This window comes from Bidens hawaiensis, unplaced genomic scaffold (genome assembly GCF_021521415.1).
Source record: "Bidens hawaiensis isolate Kalapana, Puna unplaced genomic scaffold, B.hawaiensis_p1.1 tig00019361_1, whole genome shotgun sequence".
Lineage (NCBI taxonomy): Eukaryota > Viridiplantae > Streptophyta > Magnoliopsida > Asterales > Asteraceae > Bidens > Bidens hawaiensis.
Window position 1 is genome coordinate 11,590 of NW_027492942.1, and position 18,888 is coordinate 30,477.

General features: G+C 37.0%; 1 protein-coding gene across 1 annotated transcript; it reads left to right on the forward strand.

The window, feature by feature from the left end:
• Positions 1–6,406: 6,406 nt before the first annotated feature.
• Positions 6,407–10,510, forward strand: LOC143558212 (uncharacterized). The gene is made up of 2 exons (XM_077047095.1): positions 6,407–6,752; positions 10,299–10,510. Exons 1-2 carry the CDS (start codon positions 6,407–6,409, stop codon positions 10,508–10,510), a joined length of 558 nt encoding a protein of 185 aa, XP_076903210.1.
• The last annotated feature ends 8,378 nt before the right edge of the window (positions 10,511–18,888 follow it).

Here is an 18,888-nt window from a genome sequence, read left to right on the forward strand (position 1 = left end):
TTGGGTTGTCGTTTTTGTGGGTTGACTTTAGAGAGCAGCGTCGAGGAGAACGAGAAGACATGTCGCGGAGCGTGAGGGATTCATATGTCATGAGTCGTAAACATGAATTTTGTATTAAAATCAAAAAGAAACATTACATGAGAGATTCCTAGAATCGGAATCCATCTATAAATGTGAAAATAAATAAATAAGTACAATCGAATGAAACAAAATTTAAAATTGAAATCGAAGTGCTCATGAGTCAGTACTGATCTCGTAAATTTTCAAATAAGAATATATCAAATTTTGAAATAAAAACGCGGAATCAATACAAATCTAATATGAGTAATGAAATTGAATTGAAAATCGAGTGTTTATGTACCACCATAACTTTTTGAATTTTCAATTAAAACTAAAATAAATGAATTATATAAAGAAAACGAATTGAAAATCGACAATTCATGCATCACCATGACTTTTCGAATTCTCAATTTAAAACACACGAGAAAATGGTATTAAAAAAATCGACTATTCATGTATCACCATGACTTGTCGAATCTCAATTTAAAACACACGAGAAAATGAGTATTGAAAAATCGACTATTCATGTATAACCATGACCCTTTCAAATTTTTCAAATTATAATAATAATTGAATTTATAAATTAAGAAAACGGGATGAAATTCAACAATTTATGTACTAGCATGACTTTTAGAAATTTCAATGATTATAAACACAGTATATGAATTGAAACTCGAGTATTCACATATCCCAATGATTTGTCAAAACCACAATATAAACGATTGAGTATTCGGAATCACACGTTGTATGAATCATCATAATTTGTATGTTTCAATAAAAATAAAAATGTGTAATCAAATCAAACCGAAAGTTGGTTATTCGTGTATCACCATGACTTGACAGATATTCAGTTAAAACGTATAAATCAAAATGCATAATCAAATCGAACCAAAAGCTGGTTATTCGTATATCACCACGACTTGTCAGACTTTTAGTTAAAACACATTGTAAAACATTGAGGGTCGGAGTCACACGTTGCATGAACCACCATGACTTGTGTGACATCCTAAGGAGTGTAACCATATCCTTATCACAAAGGGGACATGGTCTTTAAGAAGATGAAATATCGGAATACTGAATTTGAAAATTGCTTGATATTGCTTTTGAGAAAACTTGTTTTAGGCCTGAGCCTTGGACTTGTGTGTGTGTACTTGTGTTCATGAGGCGTTAATGAAATCAGCAGTACAGTAATACAGTAATAGTAAGTGCGTTTAAACAATCAAGTAAAGGCTCACATAATTCTATCATGCAATCCTAACAAATAAACAAATAAGCTATAGCTACCTAGAACAGTACGTCTAATGTCCTATCTTATAGCCACGGCTCTGATACCAATCTGCAACACCCCGGCTAAAGCGGAAATGCCTGAGTGTGATGTACAGATTGTTCAAACACACGTGACACTATTAGGTGACCATAATAACATTATTTCATTTAAGTCATCATGTAACACAAGTTTATCAAATAGTACATGTTGTAACAAATAAATAAACAAATGATAGGTTGTTCTTTGAATATCCTATAGGTATGCTATGTGTCTTCTAACTTTCTTCCTTGTATCTTTACACCTGTTACATATGTATAAAATAAAGTCAGCTATGGACATAGCTGGTGAGATTCCAACAGTTTGATATAATACGTAAAAATCATACAATTCATGGACAAATGATAAACGAGCAAGTAAAGTCCTTTCCATTTGGCCTCAACCAATGTACTCGGGTAATCGTGCAAGTAAGGTCCTTTCCAGTTGGTAACAACCAACGTACTCGGATAATGAGGCCCTTTTCCACTCGATACAAATGGACCAGAGTGCAAAAGGGGGTGTATGATCATACTTTTTGAGGCTACCACGTGCAAGTAAATTCGAGCAAGTAATCAAGTAACACACAAGTACATATAGTGAATTGTAGTTTGTAATCGAAATCGTAATACTTGAATTTGTAATAGATACATATGCTACCCAAAAATATGAAAACGTTAAAAAGGGGTTGTGAGAAACTCACCTCGAAATCGATGATATACATGCAATAAAAGCCGAAAGCATGATAATGAAACCGAAGCAACCGAAAGTGCGTTAAAGAATCCGAAATGATTGAGGTTCTCAACTATAATTAAAACAAAAACAAAATCTAAATATCAGGAGTGAAATGGTTATATATATTTGGTTAACGGAATATTGTATTAGTTAACATATTTATTAGCATTTAAGACATTATAATATTATATTATTTTCAAGTTTTAACGGATTATTAAATAGTAAACATAACTCGAAGGATATTTATGTTAACGAATTTATTGAAACTAATATTAATGAATTAAAGTTTATTGAAACTAATATTAATGATTTAGCAAGAAGGTATTATAATAATAGCGTAAATATTATTTCCTCTTGTTACTTGTTATTAATATGGGAAATTTACTAGTCTTTACAAAGTCGGGATTTTAAATGGGAAAAGTGTATTAAAAAAATTAGCGAATAGTTTAATAATAATACTAATCGGGCTTTCAAGAACTTTAACGAAACTAAAGTTATATAATTTGAGTTTAACGAATTTGAAGCAAATGGATTAAGGTTAATAAATTAAAGTTTAACGACGAATTAATATTAACGGTTTAAAAGCTTAATGCATTAATTTAAGGTAATGGAATTATAAAATAATTTTAACGATGTGAAGAATTATAAAGTTAATAGAGTAACGAAAAATATAAATTAATTTTAATGGTTTAATGAGTTTAAACGAAACTTGACGGGTTTTGAAAGATTGGTTTTGGGATTGAGACCCACTGAGTCGTTGAACACTCTTGGTGTTTTGTCATTCCGAATTGTGAAAATGTTTTATTGAGTCAGCGTATTCACCAGTATATAGCTGACGTATTTTCAAACTGTTTTCAAGTAATCAAGAGTAAGGTATAGAGATGGATATGCCGGTGGAGATAGAGGATCCCTACGCATAGAATGCAGCTGGTGGCTTAGCTAATTTTGTAATGAAGCATATAAATTAAACTTGTTCTTAAACAAGTAATTTTGTAAAATGATCAAGGGTGTTTAAATCCCTTTGTTATGAAATTAAATATTTTAAATTGACATTTTCCGCTGCAAACTTTGATAAATTGACAAAAGTGGTACCAACTGTGAGTCACACGCCTGGCCCAAAGGCGGGGTGTGACAGGTTGGTATCAGAGCCATCGGTTTTAGCAAATTAAGTATTTAATAAAATACTTAGGCTTTAATCAATTTAAGTGTATGAAAGTACGGATAAGATATACATGCTTTTGAAAGAATTCTTAGAGATAGTGACTAATAGTTACCTCCGATTTCACGTATATAGAATGTCGAAAAGAGGAAATTCGAACATTGAAGTCAATAGTGGACCCTCAAGGAACACGAGAGGGAGACTGAAGAAAATTGTCGAAAACCAAGTTGTCGAAAATGAGGAAGTGAATGTTACCACTCCTACTGGTGATCAATTCGTGAGAAAAGAAGATATGCAAAGAGGAATTGCCGAAGCTTTTCCAGCTATGCTCGATACTATGAGGAAAAAGGAAACATCGAGCAATGAGAAATCTAATAAGTCTAAAGGAGAAGAAGAAGAAGAAGAAGAAGAAGAAGAACATGTCAGCTCTAACGCTGATAGCGATTATGAGGAGCAGAAACCAAGAAACAGAAGACTAAAAAAGGTTGTAGTTACAAGACATATCAGATGTTTAAGCCTAAGAATTTTGATGGAAGTGATGGTGTTATTGCTGCACTGGGATGGCTTGAAGAAATGAAAGCCATTAATGTTGTTAGTAAGTGCTCTGAGGAAGAAGCAATTCAGTATTCCTCCCAATCATTCAAAGGTGAAGCTCTGCAATGGTGGAATACCTTATACAAGACAAGGGTAGATTAAACATGTACAAGTTGAGTTGGGGAGAATTCAAGGATCTAGTAATCAGGAAGTTTTGCCCAATAAATGAGAAAGATGAAATTCAAATCAAGTTTTTAAATCATAAAGTTGTTGGGACAAATCTCAAAGACTACAATATTAAGTTCTTGGAGTATTGTAGGATAGTACCACACTTGGTAACGCCAGAAAATAACAAGGTCACTCGTTATATCTGGGGTTTGCCAAAAGATATTAGAGACATGGTCAGATCATCTCTGCCTCAAACCATTGATTCAGCCATGGAGTTGGCTGGATATATGATGAATGGATTAGTCAGAACCCGTGAAGAAGAAAAGAAAGAAAATACCTTCATGAGAGAGGTCGTCTTTAAAAAGAATGAAAGGGACAACAACAAGAAACCATTACGTGGAGAAAAGAAGAACTCCCAGTCAACAATTCCACAGTGTAAGATATGCAACCGAAGACACTTAGGAAGCTGTAGGTTCAATCAGTCACTTACCTGCACCAATTGTAAACAAGTGGGTCATGCAACAACCAATTGCTGGAAAAATAAGATTACTTGTTATGGTTGTGGTGAAATGGGACATTTTCAAAATGAATGTCCGAAGAAGAAAACAGGAGGAGAAGGTGCAAGTGGTAGTGGCACCAAGAATGAAGGTAGGAAAGGAAATGGACGTGTTTTTGTGCTCAACACCGAGAAGGCAGCTGAGATGCCGAAAGTCATAACCGGTACGTTTCTCGTTAATAATGTTTATGCTAGAGTTTTGTTTGACTCGGGTGCAAATCAAAGTTTTTATAGATAAGAAATTTTGTAGTCTATTAAACGAACCCTTAGTTAAGTTAGACAAATCCCTCGTAGTTGAAATGGCCGACGGTAATCAAGTTAGAATATCTAAAGTATTGAACAATGGTAAAATTCTATTAGCAGGACAGGTCATACCTGTCCAGCTGTTACCTATGACATTGGCAGGTTTTTATATTGTCTTAGGTATGGACTGGTTATCTGATAATCAAGCCCGTATCTTATGTGATAAGAAAGCAATTGAAATTCGTGCAAACGGGAAGACAATTCAAATAGCCGGAGACAAAGATGGAGGTTATGTTAGCTTAATCTCGATGATTAAAGCTAATAAATGTCTACAAAAAGGATGTTTAGCATTCATGGTGTATGTGACAGAAGAACCTAAAGAAAAGAAATTAAAAGATGTACCAATTGTCTCAGAATTTCCTGATGTTTTCCCAGAGGAATTACCAGGAATACCACCGGAGCATGATGTTGAATTTAGAATAGACTTATTACCTGGAACCGCTCCAATAGCCAAATCCTCGTATAGATTAGCACCAACGGAAATGAAAGAATTGAAGAAACAGTTAGATGAACTATTAGAGAAGGGATTTATAAGACCGAGTTCTTCACCTTAGGGAGCTCCGATCTTATTTGTGAAAAAGGACGGTTTGATGAGAATGTGCATCAATTATCGTGAGTTGAATAAAGTAACAATCAAGAACAAATACCCGCTCCCAAGAATCGATGATTTGTTTGATCAACTACAAGGAGCAAGTTGTTTTTCAAAAATCGATTTACGTTCAGGTTATCATCAATTAAAAGTCCAAGAAGAAGATATTCCAAAGACCGCATTTAAAACAAGATATGGACATTTTGAATTCACGGTCATGCCATTTGGACTTACAAATGTTCCCGCAGTATTCATGGACATGATGAACAGAATTTGTAAACCTTATTTAGATAAATTTGTAATCGTGTTCATCGACGATATTTTATTTATTCTAAATCGGAATAGGATCATAAGGTTCATCTCAGGATTTTGCTTGAACTACTTCGAAATGAGAAATTGTATGCTAAGTTTTCTAATTGTGAATTTTGGCTACAAGAGGTACAATTTCTTGGTCATGTTATCAATGCAAAAGGAATCCAAGCAGATTCCGCCAAGATTGAAGCGATAGCTAAATGGGAAATTCCGAAATCACCAACCGAAGTTCAAAGTTTTCTAGGTTTGGCTGGATACTATGGAAGATTTATCGAAAATTTCTCTCGTATAGCAGTTCCCTTAACTTCTTTAACTCGAAAGAATGTTAAGTATGAATGGGGAACCAAGCAACAAGAAGCATTTGACTTACTCAAACAAAAGCTCACTAATGCACCTATACTGGCTTTGCCAGAAGGTACAGAAGACTTTGTTGTATTTAGTGACGCATCTCATTCAAGTATGGGTTGTGTACTAATGCAACGAAATAAAGTAATAGCTTATGCTTCTCGACAATTAAAAGTACAGGAAAAGAATTATACAACTCATGATTTGGAGTTAGGTGTCATAATTTTTGCCTTGAAATTATAGAGACACTATTTATAGGGAGTTAAGTTTATCGTGTACACTGATCATAAAGATTTAAAACACATCTTTGATCAAAAGGAACTTAACATGCGTCAAAGAAGATGGATGGAAACCTTAAATGACTATGGTTGTGAAATCATCTATCATGAAAGAAAGGCAAATGTAGTAGCTGGCGCATTGAGTCGCAAAGAACATGAAAAACCCAAGAGAGTTAGAGCCTTAAGACTGGAACTACAGATAGATTTAATTGAACAAATTAAGAGGGCTCAAAAGAAAGCAATAGAAGAAAACCAAATCTCCGAAGAAAAACGGAATGGTACAATCGACTCTTTAGTCAAAGGAGATGATGAGATACTCAGACTTGGAACTAGAATCTGGGTACCAAAGATTGAGGATTTACGTGAAAGGATTATGAATGAAGCTCATCGATCAAAGTATATGATGCATCCCGGTAGTGATAAAATGTATCAAAATCTTAAGCCTAACTACTGGTGGAACGAGATGAAGAAGGATATTGCTCTGTATGTAGCCAAATGTTTAACATGTTTGCAAGTTAAGGCTGAGCATCAGAAACCTTCAGGTTTGCTTCAACAACCTGAATTACCTGTTTGGAAATGAGAGATGATAACAATGGATTTTATTACAAAACTCCCTAAGACTACCCGTCAGCATAATGCTATTTGGGTCATAATTGATAGGTTAACTAAGTCTGCTCATTTCATACCTATCAATGAATCTTACTCTATGGATAGACTGGCACGAATATACGTAACCAACATAGTATCATTACATGGTGTGCCATTATCTATCATATCCGATCGAGACAGTAGATTTATTTCTCATTTCTGGAAAAATTTTCAACAAGCGTTAGGAACTCAACTAAATCTTAGCACTGCTTATCATCCTCAAACTGATGGGCAGAGTGAGAGAACAATTCAAACGCTTGAAGATATGCTCCGAGCTTGTGTGATTGATCTAGGAGGAAGTTGGGATGATCATCTTCCTTTGATGGAATTTTCGTACAATAATAGTTATCACACGAGTATTCAGGCTGCACCATTTGAAGCATTGTATGGACGGAAATGTAGAATGCCGGTGTGTTGGTCTGAAACTGGAGATAATCAAATGTCTGGACCTGAGATAGTCCAAGAAACAACGGATAAGATATTGCAAATCCGTGAACGACTTAAAACGGCAAGAGATCGACAAAAGAATTATGCGGATGTTCGCCGTAAGCCGTTAGAATTTCAAGTAGGTGATAAAGGTTTATTAAAAGTTTCACCCTGGAAAAGTGTTGTACGATTTGGCAAGAAAGAAAAACTAAGTCCGCGTTTTGTGGGACCATTTGAAGTATTAGAACGAATTGGTACTGTAGCTTATCGCTTACGATTGCCAAAAGAAATGAAAGGCATACATGATGTATTTCATGTTTCCAACTTACGAAAGTGTCTAGCTGACGAAACTTTAGCTATGCCTTTAAAGGATGTTGAAATCAATGAGAATCTAAAATTTGTAGAACAACCTCTACAAGTTGAAGATTTCCAAGTAAAGAGACTTAAACAATGAAAGCTAAAATTAGTCAAGATAAGATGGAACTCCCGAAGAGGACCAGAATTTACTTGGGAGTTAGAATCGGAAATGAGAAAGAAGTATCCACATCTGTTCTAGCGAATCTCGAGGACAAGATTCATTACAAGGTGGGGAGGATGTAACACCGACAAATTTTAGGTCCAAATTTGACAAGTTTATAAAGATAAAGGACCAAAAATAATTATGAGAAAGGTAATGGAAAAAAGTATGATAAAGAAAAGAAAGCATATTAGGTTAAGGGAATAAGTAAGGAAACTCCATCCCACAAGGAAAGTGGGAAAGGAATGAAAGCACTTTATAAGGAAAGAGTTTTCCATGGTAATGTTCTTATGGGGCTAACCACTCACACTAGTCCTAGCGGAGGGTGTGAAGCACCCGACGCGCACGGACACTAACTCGGACTCGGACTCGGACACGGACTCGGGCAATGGGCGTAATGTGGCGTTTTGATGGCACACTTGGCACTTCGCACGATCGCATCGCCGCGAGCCGCATAAGGGCCGCTTTAGTATTTTTGAACTATGATCAAGATATGACAAGCTACCAAAGTCCAGGGACTAAAAATAAACATTTTGGATTTCTAGACCCATCGCGCTACGCGATGGGTAGACATGCTGATCATCGCGCTACGCGATGGTGTTTCCCAAAATTTTAGAAAAAGGGGCGCCGCGCTACGCGATGGTCCAAGATAAGAGGGGTATCGCGCTACGCGATGACCCGGTTAAGTAACCGGATCAACCACGTGGAAACCACTGGTGAATTGCGGCGTCGCGCTACGCGACGGTTTAAGAAAAAGGGCGTCGCGCTACGCGACGGTCCCCAAAAATTTGCCTATACAAGGGGCCTACGGGTTTGAAGCATTCTCATTCCAAAAACACCTTTCTTTACACACACATAACCTTAGGGAACGTGCCCGAACATTGTGAAGTTCCATGGTCCCGATTTCTCGTAAAATGTGCATGAATTGAAGTTCTGACGCTCTGCCGAGTGGTTAAGCGAGTTCGAAACAGGGTTCTGACGGTTTAAGTAGAAGTGCTACTTGTACAAGGCTTAGGCAAATCAAAGTACTCACCTAAGGTAGGGATTCTGCTTAAGTTATTATTTTATTATTATTTAATGGCTTAGACCCTAGTCAAGGGTATAGTCTATACCTTGATCAAGTAAGTAAGTGAAATATAAGCTTTCATAAGATAAAATTATTGATGAAATGTTGCTCTTTATTTTTATAAAGATAATACTTATGAAAGAAGAAACTTAATATATACGTTTCTTCATAATGAAGAAACGTAGCATATAAATGTTTTATAAAATGAAATGAATATCAAGGTAAAGGTTATGCAAATAGACTTAAGGTCTATAGCTAGATTGTAGATCTAGTTATTTATAAAATGTTATTCTCGTACTATAGATCCGAGATAAAGATCAGACATCTGTTGGTGAGAAATCTTGAAATCAACAAAAGGTGAGTACGTCCAAACCTTTTTTAGTGTGAAATGTTTTATGACGTAAATACGTCTATGTATGGTATACTTTGAAAAGATATTTACTCTTTAAAACTATGGACTATTATCCATATGTACAAGAGTTATGGAAATATTTGCATGAGGGTTAGTTCAAATCCTCTAAAACGTTTTGATATAAGGTAGTACTAAACACTCAGAATATAATACACATGTGTCTGGATCCTTACATATATGTACTGTAGTGCGCACACTACAGACATACTGACCATGAGGCAAGTGACTGTCTTTAGGGCGAGTGAAGTCCGATTATGTGGTTTGTGCGTATGTTTAGTTCCGATGAGATGGGATTGAGACCCACTGAGTCGTTGAACACTATTGGTGTTGTGTCATTACGAATTGTGAAAATGTTTTATTGAGTCAGCATATTCACCAGCATATAGCTGACGTGTTTTCAAACTATTTTCAGGTAATCAAGAGTAAGATATAGAGATGGATATGCCAGTCGAGATAGAGGATCACTAGGCATAGAATGCGGCTCAGCTAATTTTGTAATGAAGCATATATATTAAACTTGTTCTTAAACAAGTAATTTTGTAAAACGATCAAGGGTGTTTAAATCCCTTTGTTATGAAATTAAATATTTTAAATTAACATTTTCCGCTGCAAACTTTGATAAATTGACAAAAGTGGTACCAACTGTTAGTCACACGCCTAGGCCCAAAGGCGGGGTGTGACAGCAGGTAAGTTACCTTTAAGTCATCCTTGGGTAATCGACTCTAGGGTGATAGAACACATTACATGTGAAGAGGGAATACTTGACTCATCACATTCAAAAAGTGATATAACAGTAACAATACCAAATGGAAAAAAGGTGCCTGTCAAAGGCATTGGAAATGTTACTTTGCTAAATGGTTTAAAGATTAATAATGTTTTTAATATACCAGAATTCAAATGCAACTTACTTTCAATTAGCAAGTTGACCAACAGTTTGAACTCATCTTTCACCTTTTATCCGAGTTTCTGTTACATGCAGGACTTACACTCAAGGAAACTGATTGGAATGGGTAAAGAACGCGATGGTCTATATTGGCTTGAGCCGATTCATAAAGTGAAGATGGCTTTAGTAGTTTCAACGAAACCCGGAAACGTGGCATAGGTGGTTGGGTCATGCATCAAAAGAGAAGCTTCAACATGTTTGTTCTTTTAATGATTTTTGTGATTCTTGTATGAGGGCAAAACAAACATGCTCACCTTTTCCTACTAGTTCAAAAAAACGCACGATAGTTTTGAGTTAATTCATTGTCTTATATGGGTAGGGTACAAACCGCTTCTCTCACAGGTGCGCATTATTTTCTAACAATAGTTGACAACTATAGTAGGGTAGTGTGGGTGTTTCTTATGAAATACAAGTCTCAGGTGGCACAATTGCTCATCATTTTCTACAACATGGTCAAAACACAATATGGGAAGACTACAAAAAGAATAAGGGCAGATAATGGGCCCGAGTTTAAATCACACAACATTTCCGATTTTTATCATCAAAATGGAATTGTCTTGGAAACTTCCTGCACCGACACGCCCCAAAAAATGGAGTGGTCGAAAGAAAACATAGGCACATATTAGATACCGCTAGAGCATTTAGGTTCCAAGCTAACTTGCCCATAAAGTTTTGGGGGTAATGCGTCTTAACGGCTGCGTATATTATAAATCGCCTACCGTCCACAACCTTGGAGGGCACTATACCGTATGAAGTTTTGTTGCAACAGGTACCCACCAACAATCACATGAAGGTATTTGGATGCCTTGTTTACGCCCGAGACACGAAGAAAAGGGGAGATAAATTTAAAGAACGTGGTAGACCATGTGTGTTTGTTGGGTATCCTCAAGGACAAAAGGGTTACAAAGTGTATGATTTAGAACTGAAGAAAATACACACATCTCAAGACGTAAAGTTTTTCGAGAACATTTTCCCTTTTTCCACTACTACTAATGTTGAGGGAAGTCGAAGTGAACCTGAACGTGCATGGGAGAACATGGATGAATGTGAAACTATGGTGCCCCACACCAATGACGGTTTTCAAAATCATGATGAGCAAACAGAAGACAATAATGAAGAAAATGAAAGTCAACCAAACAGTAGCCAAGACACACAAGTTCAAGTGACACAAGTTGATGAAAATGCTCCTCATAATTCTGAATCTGAAACAAACCAACAACAAAGTGAACAAGGAGCACCTTTGAACCAAACACATCCCACCGATACTCGACGTAGCACAAGAGAGAAACAAAGGCCGAAACATCTTGATGAGTACCGTGTTGATATTCCCGACTCAATAGATCATTCGCGGCCCATTCCAAGATCAGAAGCCTCGATGGTATATCCTCTTGCTAACTATATATCTTATGATAAATTTTCCACTAATCACAGAGCTTACCTTGCGGCTATCACTAGCTATGATGTGCCAAAACATTTCTCACAGGCGGTTAAAGACCCAAGGTGTCGAGAAGCAATGCAACTGGAAATTCATGCTTTAGAGTCCAACAAAACATGGACCCTGGAACAACTTCCAACAGGAAAGAAAGTCGTGGACTCGAAATGGGTCTATAAAGTAAAATACAAACCAAATGGGGATTTCGAGCGCTTTAAGGCTCGATTGGTAGCCAGAGGATTCACATAAATAGAAGGCGCTGATTTCCATGAGACATTTGCGCCGGTCGCCAAGCTTGTGACCATTCGGACATTGTTAGCCATCGCCACTAAACGCAATTGGTTCATTCATCGACTTGATGTGAACAACGCGTTCCTTCATGGGGATTTAGATGAAGAAGTTTATATGAGAATTCCACAAGGCTTTACTAAGAAGGGTGACAATCGAGTTTGCAAGCTACATAAGTCGATCTATGGGTTGCGACAAGCATCTCGAAATTGGTACCACAAGTTCACTCATGCACTCACTGCTATGGGATTCAAGCAATCAAAGGCCGATCATTCTTTATTCAAATATCGACAATCTGAGAAACTTTTATCTTAGCCCTCATCTACGTAGACGATGTCATTCTAGCCGGAAACAACCAAGTTAAAATGCAAAGTGTTAAAAACTTTCTGAATGCCAAGTTTAGCATAAAAGATTTGGGAACTCTCAAGTACTTCCTTGGAATTGAAGTGGCGCGAACCAATGATGGCTTAGTCCTTAGTAAAAGAAAATATACTCTTGACATTTTAGAAGAAAGTGGACTTCTAGGAAGTCGCCCGAGTTCATTTCTTATAGAGCCAAATGCACACTTTCATGCCAAAGATGATGACCCTCCTGTTGAAAGTACCCGATATCGACAATTAGTTGGGAAATTATTGTACTTAACGGTCACACGACCTTACATACAATATGCAACAAATATTCTTAGCCAGTTCGTTGCACAACCACGTCAATCTCACATGGACGGGGTAATTCGGGTATTGCGCTACTTGAAAACCACAAATGGTCAAGGTATTTTGCTATCAAGCAATAACTCCTTTAAACTAGAAGCCTACTCCTACGCAGATTGGCTAGGATGTCTGATGACACGCCGATCGCGAACCGGGTACTTTATATCTCTGGGTGGTGCCCCTATTTCATGGAGAACAAAGAAGCATTCTTTTGTCTCCCGCTCTTCCACTGAAGCAGAATATCGTGCAATGGCCGCCACCGTGAATGAAGTTTTATGGCTACATTGGCTTCTTAAGGATTTTGAAGTCACTCAAATAGGTCCAACAAAATTGTTTTGTGACAACCAAGCAGCACGCCACATCGCGAACAACCCCGTTTTTCATGAAAGAACTAAACACGTGGAGATGGATTGCTATTTCGTCCGAGAAAGAGTAGCTTCAAACGAGATTGTACCTTGCCCTATTGCCTCATCAATGCAACTTGCAGACCTATTTACCAAGGCTCTTAATAGTGATCAGCTTCGTTTTCTACTTGCCAAGATGGATGTTTGAGACCTACACACGCCATCTTGAGGGGGAGTATTAAAATTAGAGAATCATTGACTTACCATTCTATGATATTGACTTACCATATGGTCCTCTTTGTATTTCATTGTAATATTGCTTTTCCTTTTTCGCATAGCTAGATTGGTGGAGTAAATTATGTATCACCTTCTATTTATTTGTTTCCTTGTATCATTGTAAATCAATTCAAGAAAACTAAAAACAGAGACTTTTTTCTCCATTGAGAAACTCTATACCAATCTTATGAATATCGATATCCAATATCATTTTTATTAGGAATTGCTATGATAAGAAAGAAGTTGATTGAATTAGTCGAAGTCAATTCCAATGATCAAGTTGTTGATCTATTTAGCAAGGCCTTTATATTACTAAGTTTAACAACTTGCGTTGTCTCGAGGTATAATTGGCTTTGATTGATTCAATCCTTTCCCAGTCTTGAATAAAATGAATTTTTAAATTTGTTAGTTGGTTACTTGAATAATTAATCCGTTAAAATCCGATAGATTTGATAAAAGAAAAGGTTTTCATGAAAATGTGTTAATTGTTTTTGAGAGAATTCATAAAACGAATTTTCTTTTCTACTTTAAGTTCCTACATTATGATATCTTAAAGAATATTGGTTTTAGATAATCCCAACTATGACCTATTGGTAAATATCAGTTCCAACTTTACACTTACCTGTTGACCGTCCCAACTATTGATATATTTGTTTTTAACGGGCCGCGACTAACGGATGTTAACTCCGTTAGTGATTTGCTGACGTGGACCTTCTTCTCCAGCCGGAAACTTGCCGGAAACCTGCAACTCGCCTCCATTCTCCCTAATACCGTTACACCATCTCTCTCTATCTTTCCCCTCATTCGAAACCTAACCGACGTGCCGCTGTTGTTGTCTCCGGCTAAGTCCACCCTCGTCAATCGTGCACCATTTGAGGTAATTGACACATCGTTCGACTCGTTTTTATCCTCTTAACAAAAGCCCTATGCTTATTTTATAAATCGTGTAACATTGATTTCAAATTTTTGAAAATAAAATCGGGTTTGGTATATAGGGATTGGCAATGAAAGAAGATGAAATCTACTTCATTTTCTAATTTCCGATGTCTTTTGAAGAGGGAGGGAGACGGTCTGACGATATTAGAGAGAATGGAGGCAAGTTGCAGGTTTCCGGCCGGAGAAGAAGGTCCACGTCATCAAAACACCTAACGGAGTTAACATCCGTTAGTCGCGGCCCGTTAAAAACAAATACATCAATAGTTGGGACGGTCAGCAGGTAAGTGTAAAGTTGGGACTGATATTTACCAATATGCCATAGTTGGGATTATTTAAAACTAATATTCCTTTTTTTTTAATGAAAAGTGTTTGTTTAGAGTTTGAAAAAAATCCCAAAGCAAAATTTAGGAGAATGAAAAATGCAGAAAGAGTTATTAAGGGGTGAAAACTCCAGAAAGATTTTGTGTTTTGAGTTCCAAATATCAATAAAGTCTTTTGAGAATTGACAGTAAATTCTCATGATGCTCTGAATAACATGCAATGAAATGTAATTAATGTGTATATAAATAGGCTTAGAAATTCAATTGACAGTAAATTCTAATGATGCTCTAAGTTGATTACATCTCATGGGATGATGTCAAATCCTATTCTTGTTAGATTGACTACTTGAGAATCTTCTTAATACGATGTGTTGTTGGCTAGCGATGTGAAGGTTTCCACGGTGGCGGCAATGAGTTGATTAAGCTGGTCGGTGATGGAGGGAGGGAGGTCATTGGATGAGGTGGCATGGCGGAGGATTGAGACGAGAATGAAAGCATCAAATGATATAGCCGGATTCGAGATCAGCGGTCTCCTAAGATAGGGTTCCGTTGTGTGGATTAATCTCTAAGAATCATAGATGAAAGAAGAACAGTTCAATACTAATTTTCTGCTTGCATTCGTTAATAATCAAGGCCTTTTATAGGCAACAAGATAAATGAAAAAATTAAAAAACTAAGTATAGGTTATGACCACTAAGCAACTACATAAATAAGCATACCTAAAACAAAACAGCTAAAGAAATAGTGCCATAAATATTGTTGAGGTAGCTATAGCCCACGACTCAATCTATTGTACATGCATGGTGGATGAGGAATAAAGGGGTTGAACGCATTTCAATCTTTCAGAGGCAAACAGTTCCCACAAAAAATATCAATACGCATTTCAATCCGATGGTGATACTAATTTTTCCCCTTTGTCGGCAATCAATGACAAATTACGGGCAATTTGTTTTTTTGTAACGACCAACTAAGTAACGTCGGGTACTTCGTACGCGGCCCTCAATGGCTAAAGGTAGCCCAAGCCGGCCACGAGTCCGGACGGACGGAGCCCCTAATGGTCCACCTATTGAGGAATTCCCCGGATAAAACCCGACCCCTAAACCCGCCAAACAACACGACAGCTTATTTTTTTCGATCGGATGCCTCGTTGTTATTGATACTCACTTGTGTAGTGGTAGATATGACTTTACTCATAATAGTGGCGTGTAATTTTGTTTTTTTTTTTTTTGTCAGTTTTCGTATTTCGTTACTCCTGAAAATTTTTTTGCATTACCGCTATTTGTTTAAAGGCCAACCAATTTAAAAGTTCAAATTAAATAAATCCCAAACAAATTTGTAGCCCAAAGCAAATAAAAACAACAAATCTTTTTTTTTTCTTTTGTTTGAACGAGAAACATTAAACAGAAACAGACTCAAGCATAAACAAGCTCAATAGAATATCATATTTTAAAAGTCCAAATCAAATAACGGCAAAAACAAAGTTTATAGCCCATAACAAATAGAAACCATTAAATTTTTTTTTCATTTTGCTTGAAAACATCAAACAGATACAAAAATAATCATTATTTTGAGGTTGAAGATTTTAAAACAATTTTGGATATGCAAATTCAAGACTTGGAAATAGATTTAGTGAAGTTTTAACTAGTTTATTAAAAAGTATGTCTGGTTTAAATCTTGAGATTCGTTTTCTAAGTTTGACATATCTTAGATAGTGGCATTTTCGGAAATGTATCCGAATGATTTTAGTAATGAAAATATATGGTTTATTTCGGGTGATCGTATGATCTTTTATCACACTTTAAAGGAAGATGATACATTTTCAAATTTGGGTGAATGTGTGTAACATCCCGAAATTTCGAGATAATATTAATTATATTACTTAACAATAGAGGGAAAGATTACTCGGGTTATCAGGAAATAAATAATAGAATAGGAGTTGGTATGGGTCGGGCTAGTGTTGGGAAATGTATGTGGGTCTTGGACTTAGATTGCGTAAGATGGGTTAAATGAGAATGGGCCTTGGGTCCGTGGGCTTGAGAGAGATAAATACCCATCCCAAGCCCAAAATATCATTTATTTCCATCTTTCTCTTTTACACTCCTCAAAAACACGCACATAACCGACCGAGATTCGAAGCCGAGACCCGAGATTCTGTTGAATAGATCTGAGTTGATAAGGTAAGAACTAATCCAACAAAGCTAATATTACTGAAAATGGTTAGGATTGGATGGGTTAACCGGACCCGAAACCCAACTGCCCAAATCGGACCCCTAAAACGTCGATTTTAGGCCGATTTGATGGTTGGGATTTGTAGGCGCCGATCATACGATTCCGTGGGTACCAAAATCGAGTTATTTGGCTAAGAAACGAAGGAGTTATGGGCAAACAGATCTGCAGCGCGACAACTTCGCCTTCATCTGGGCAACTTCGCCTTCAAGCGATGAACTTCGCCTGCAAGCTAAGTTCGCCTGATGAACTTCGCCTGCAAGCCAAGTTCGCCTGATGATAAGTTCGCCTGAAGCCAAGTTCGCCTGATGGCAACTTCGCTGAAAAGCTAAGTTCGCCTAAATGGTAACTTCGCCTAAAAGCCAAGTTCGCCTGAGGTTTAACTTCGCCTAAAAGCCAAGTTCGCCTGAGGTTTAACTTCGCCTAAAAGCCAAGTTCGCCTGAGGTTTAACTTCGCCTAAAAGCCAAGTTCGCCTAAGGTTTAAACTTCGCCTGAAGCCAAGTTCGCCTAAGGTTTAACTTCGCCTAAAGTGAAGTTCGCTTAGAAAATAAATTAAAAACCTAATGGAAAATGTGTTAAGGCAGTTAATGTAAATAAAATTTTTCCAAGCTGACCTGGCAGCTTAACCCCAGCCAGGGGCTCTGCCCCTTGGACCCCGCTAGGGGCTGCCGCCCCTAGAACCCCGCTGCCAGGGGCGCTGCCCCCGGACCCCCGTTCGTTGTGGGTCATATATAGATAGAAATACAAAAAGAGTAGTAGTAGTTAATTGATATGTGTAAATATTATACAGTTAGCCGAGCCCAGTTAAAGAAGGGAATTACGATCAACGGCGAGTGTAACAGGATCCAGGTGAGTTTCTAGCCCCATTTATGTGTTATGTTTTCGGGGCTGTGTGCATACTCGATATGTTTGTTAATACGCTTATCCTAAGAGATAAGTGTATGCCTTATGTGAATGATATGATATATAGGAATGATTGCTTGATGGTACGTGAACGATCTTCGGATATTGCACGTACTGTCAGGTTGTAACACTATGTGTAAGGTAAGTATGATATGTATGTTTATGTGTATGAACATGATAGAGATAATAGAAGAAAGAAATGATAATGTATGGTTACGAAAAGGGTACCGAGCCCTACTAATACTCGAGGTATGATGTATGGTTGTATGGTGACGAAGAGGGAATCGAACCCTTCTAATATTCGAAAACAAGGGACCAGACCCTTATAATATCTGTGATGTTAGGGACCAGACCCTTATAATATCTGTGATGTTAGGGACCAGACCCTTATAATATCTGTGATGTTAGGGACCAGACCCTTATAATATATGTGACGTTAGGGACCAGACCCTTATAATATCTGTGACGTTAGGGACCAGACCCTTATAATATCTGTGACGTTAGGGACCAGACCCTTATAATATCTGTGATGTTAGGGACCAGACCCTTATAATATCTGTGATGTTAGGGACCAGACCCTTATAATATCTGTGATGTTAGGGACCAGACCCTTATAATATCTGTGAGGTTATAGGGCGAAAGGCTCTTTAAAACGTATGAATATATGAATGTATAGAAGTATGAAAGAATAAAAGTATGAATACATGAATGTATAGAAGTATGAAAGAATAAAAGCATGAATACATGAATGTATAGAAGTATGAATGAATAAAAGTATGAATATATGAATGTATAAAAGTATGAAGGTAAGAAAGTATGAAATGCAAGAATGTATTGTATGATTATGTGATTAACTAGAACTCACTCAGCGTAGCTGACTTTTAGTATGCACGCAGGTGAGCTGATTATAGAGTTAGCATGAGGATGACACATGACATGGATTGAACGGCTGGCATCTGAAGAAAGAAGTAAAGATGTTTTAAATATAAAGTTTTGGTGTTATGGTATCAAGGAAAAGATTTAATGTTTTGTAACAAATGATTGACGTTTTATATTCCGCGAAAAGTTTTAATAAACTCTGATTTGAAGAACTGTGTTTATGAG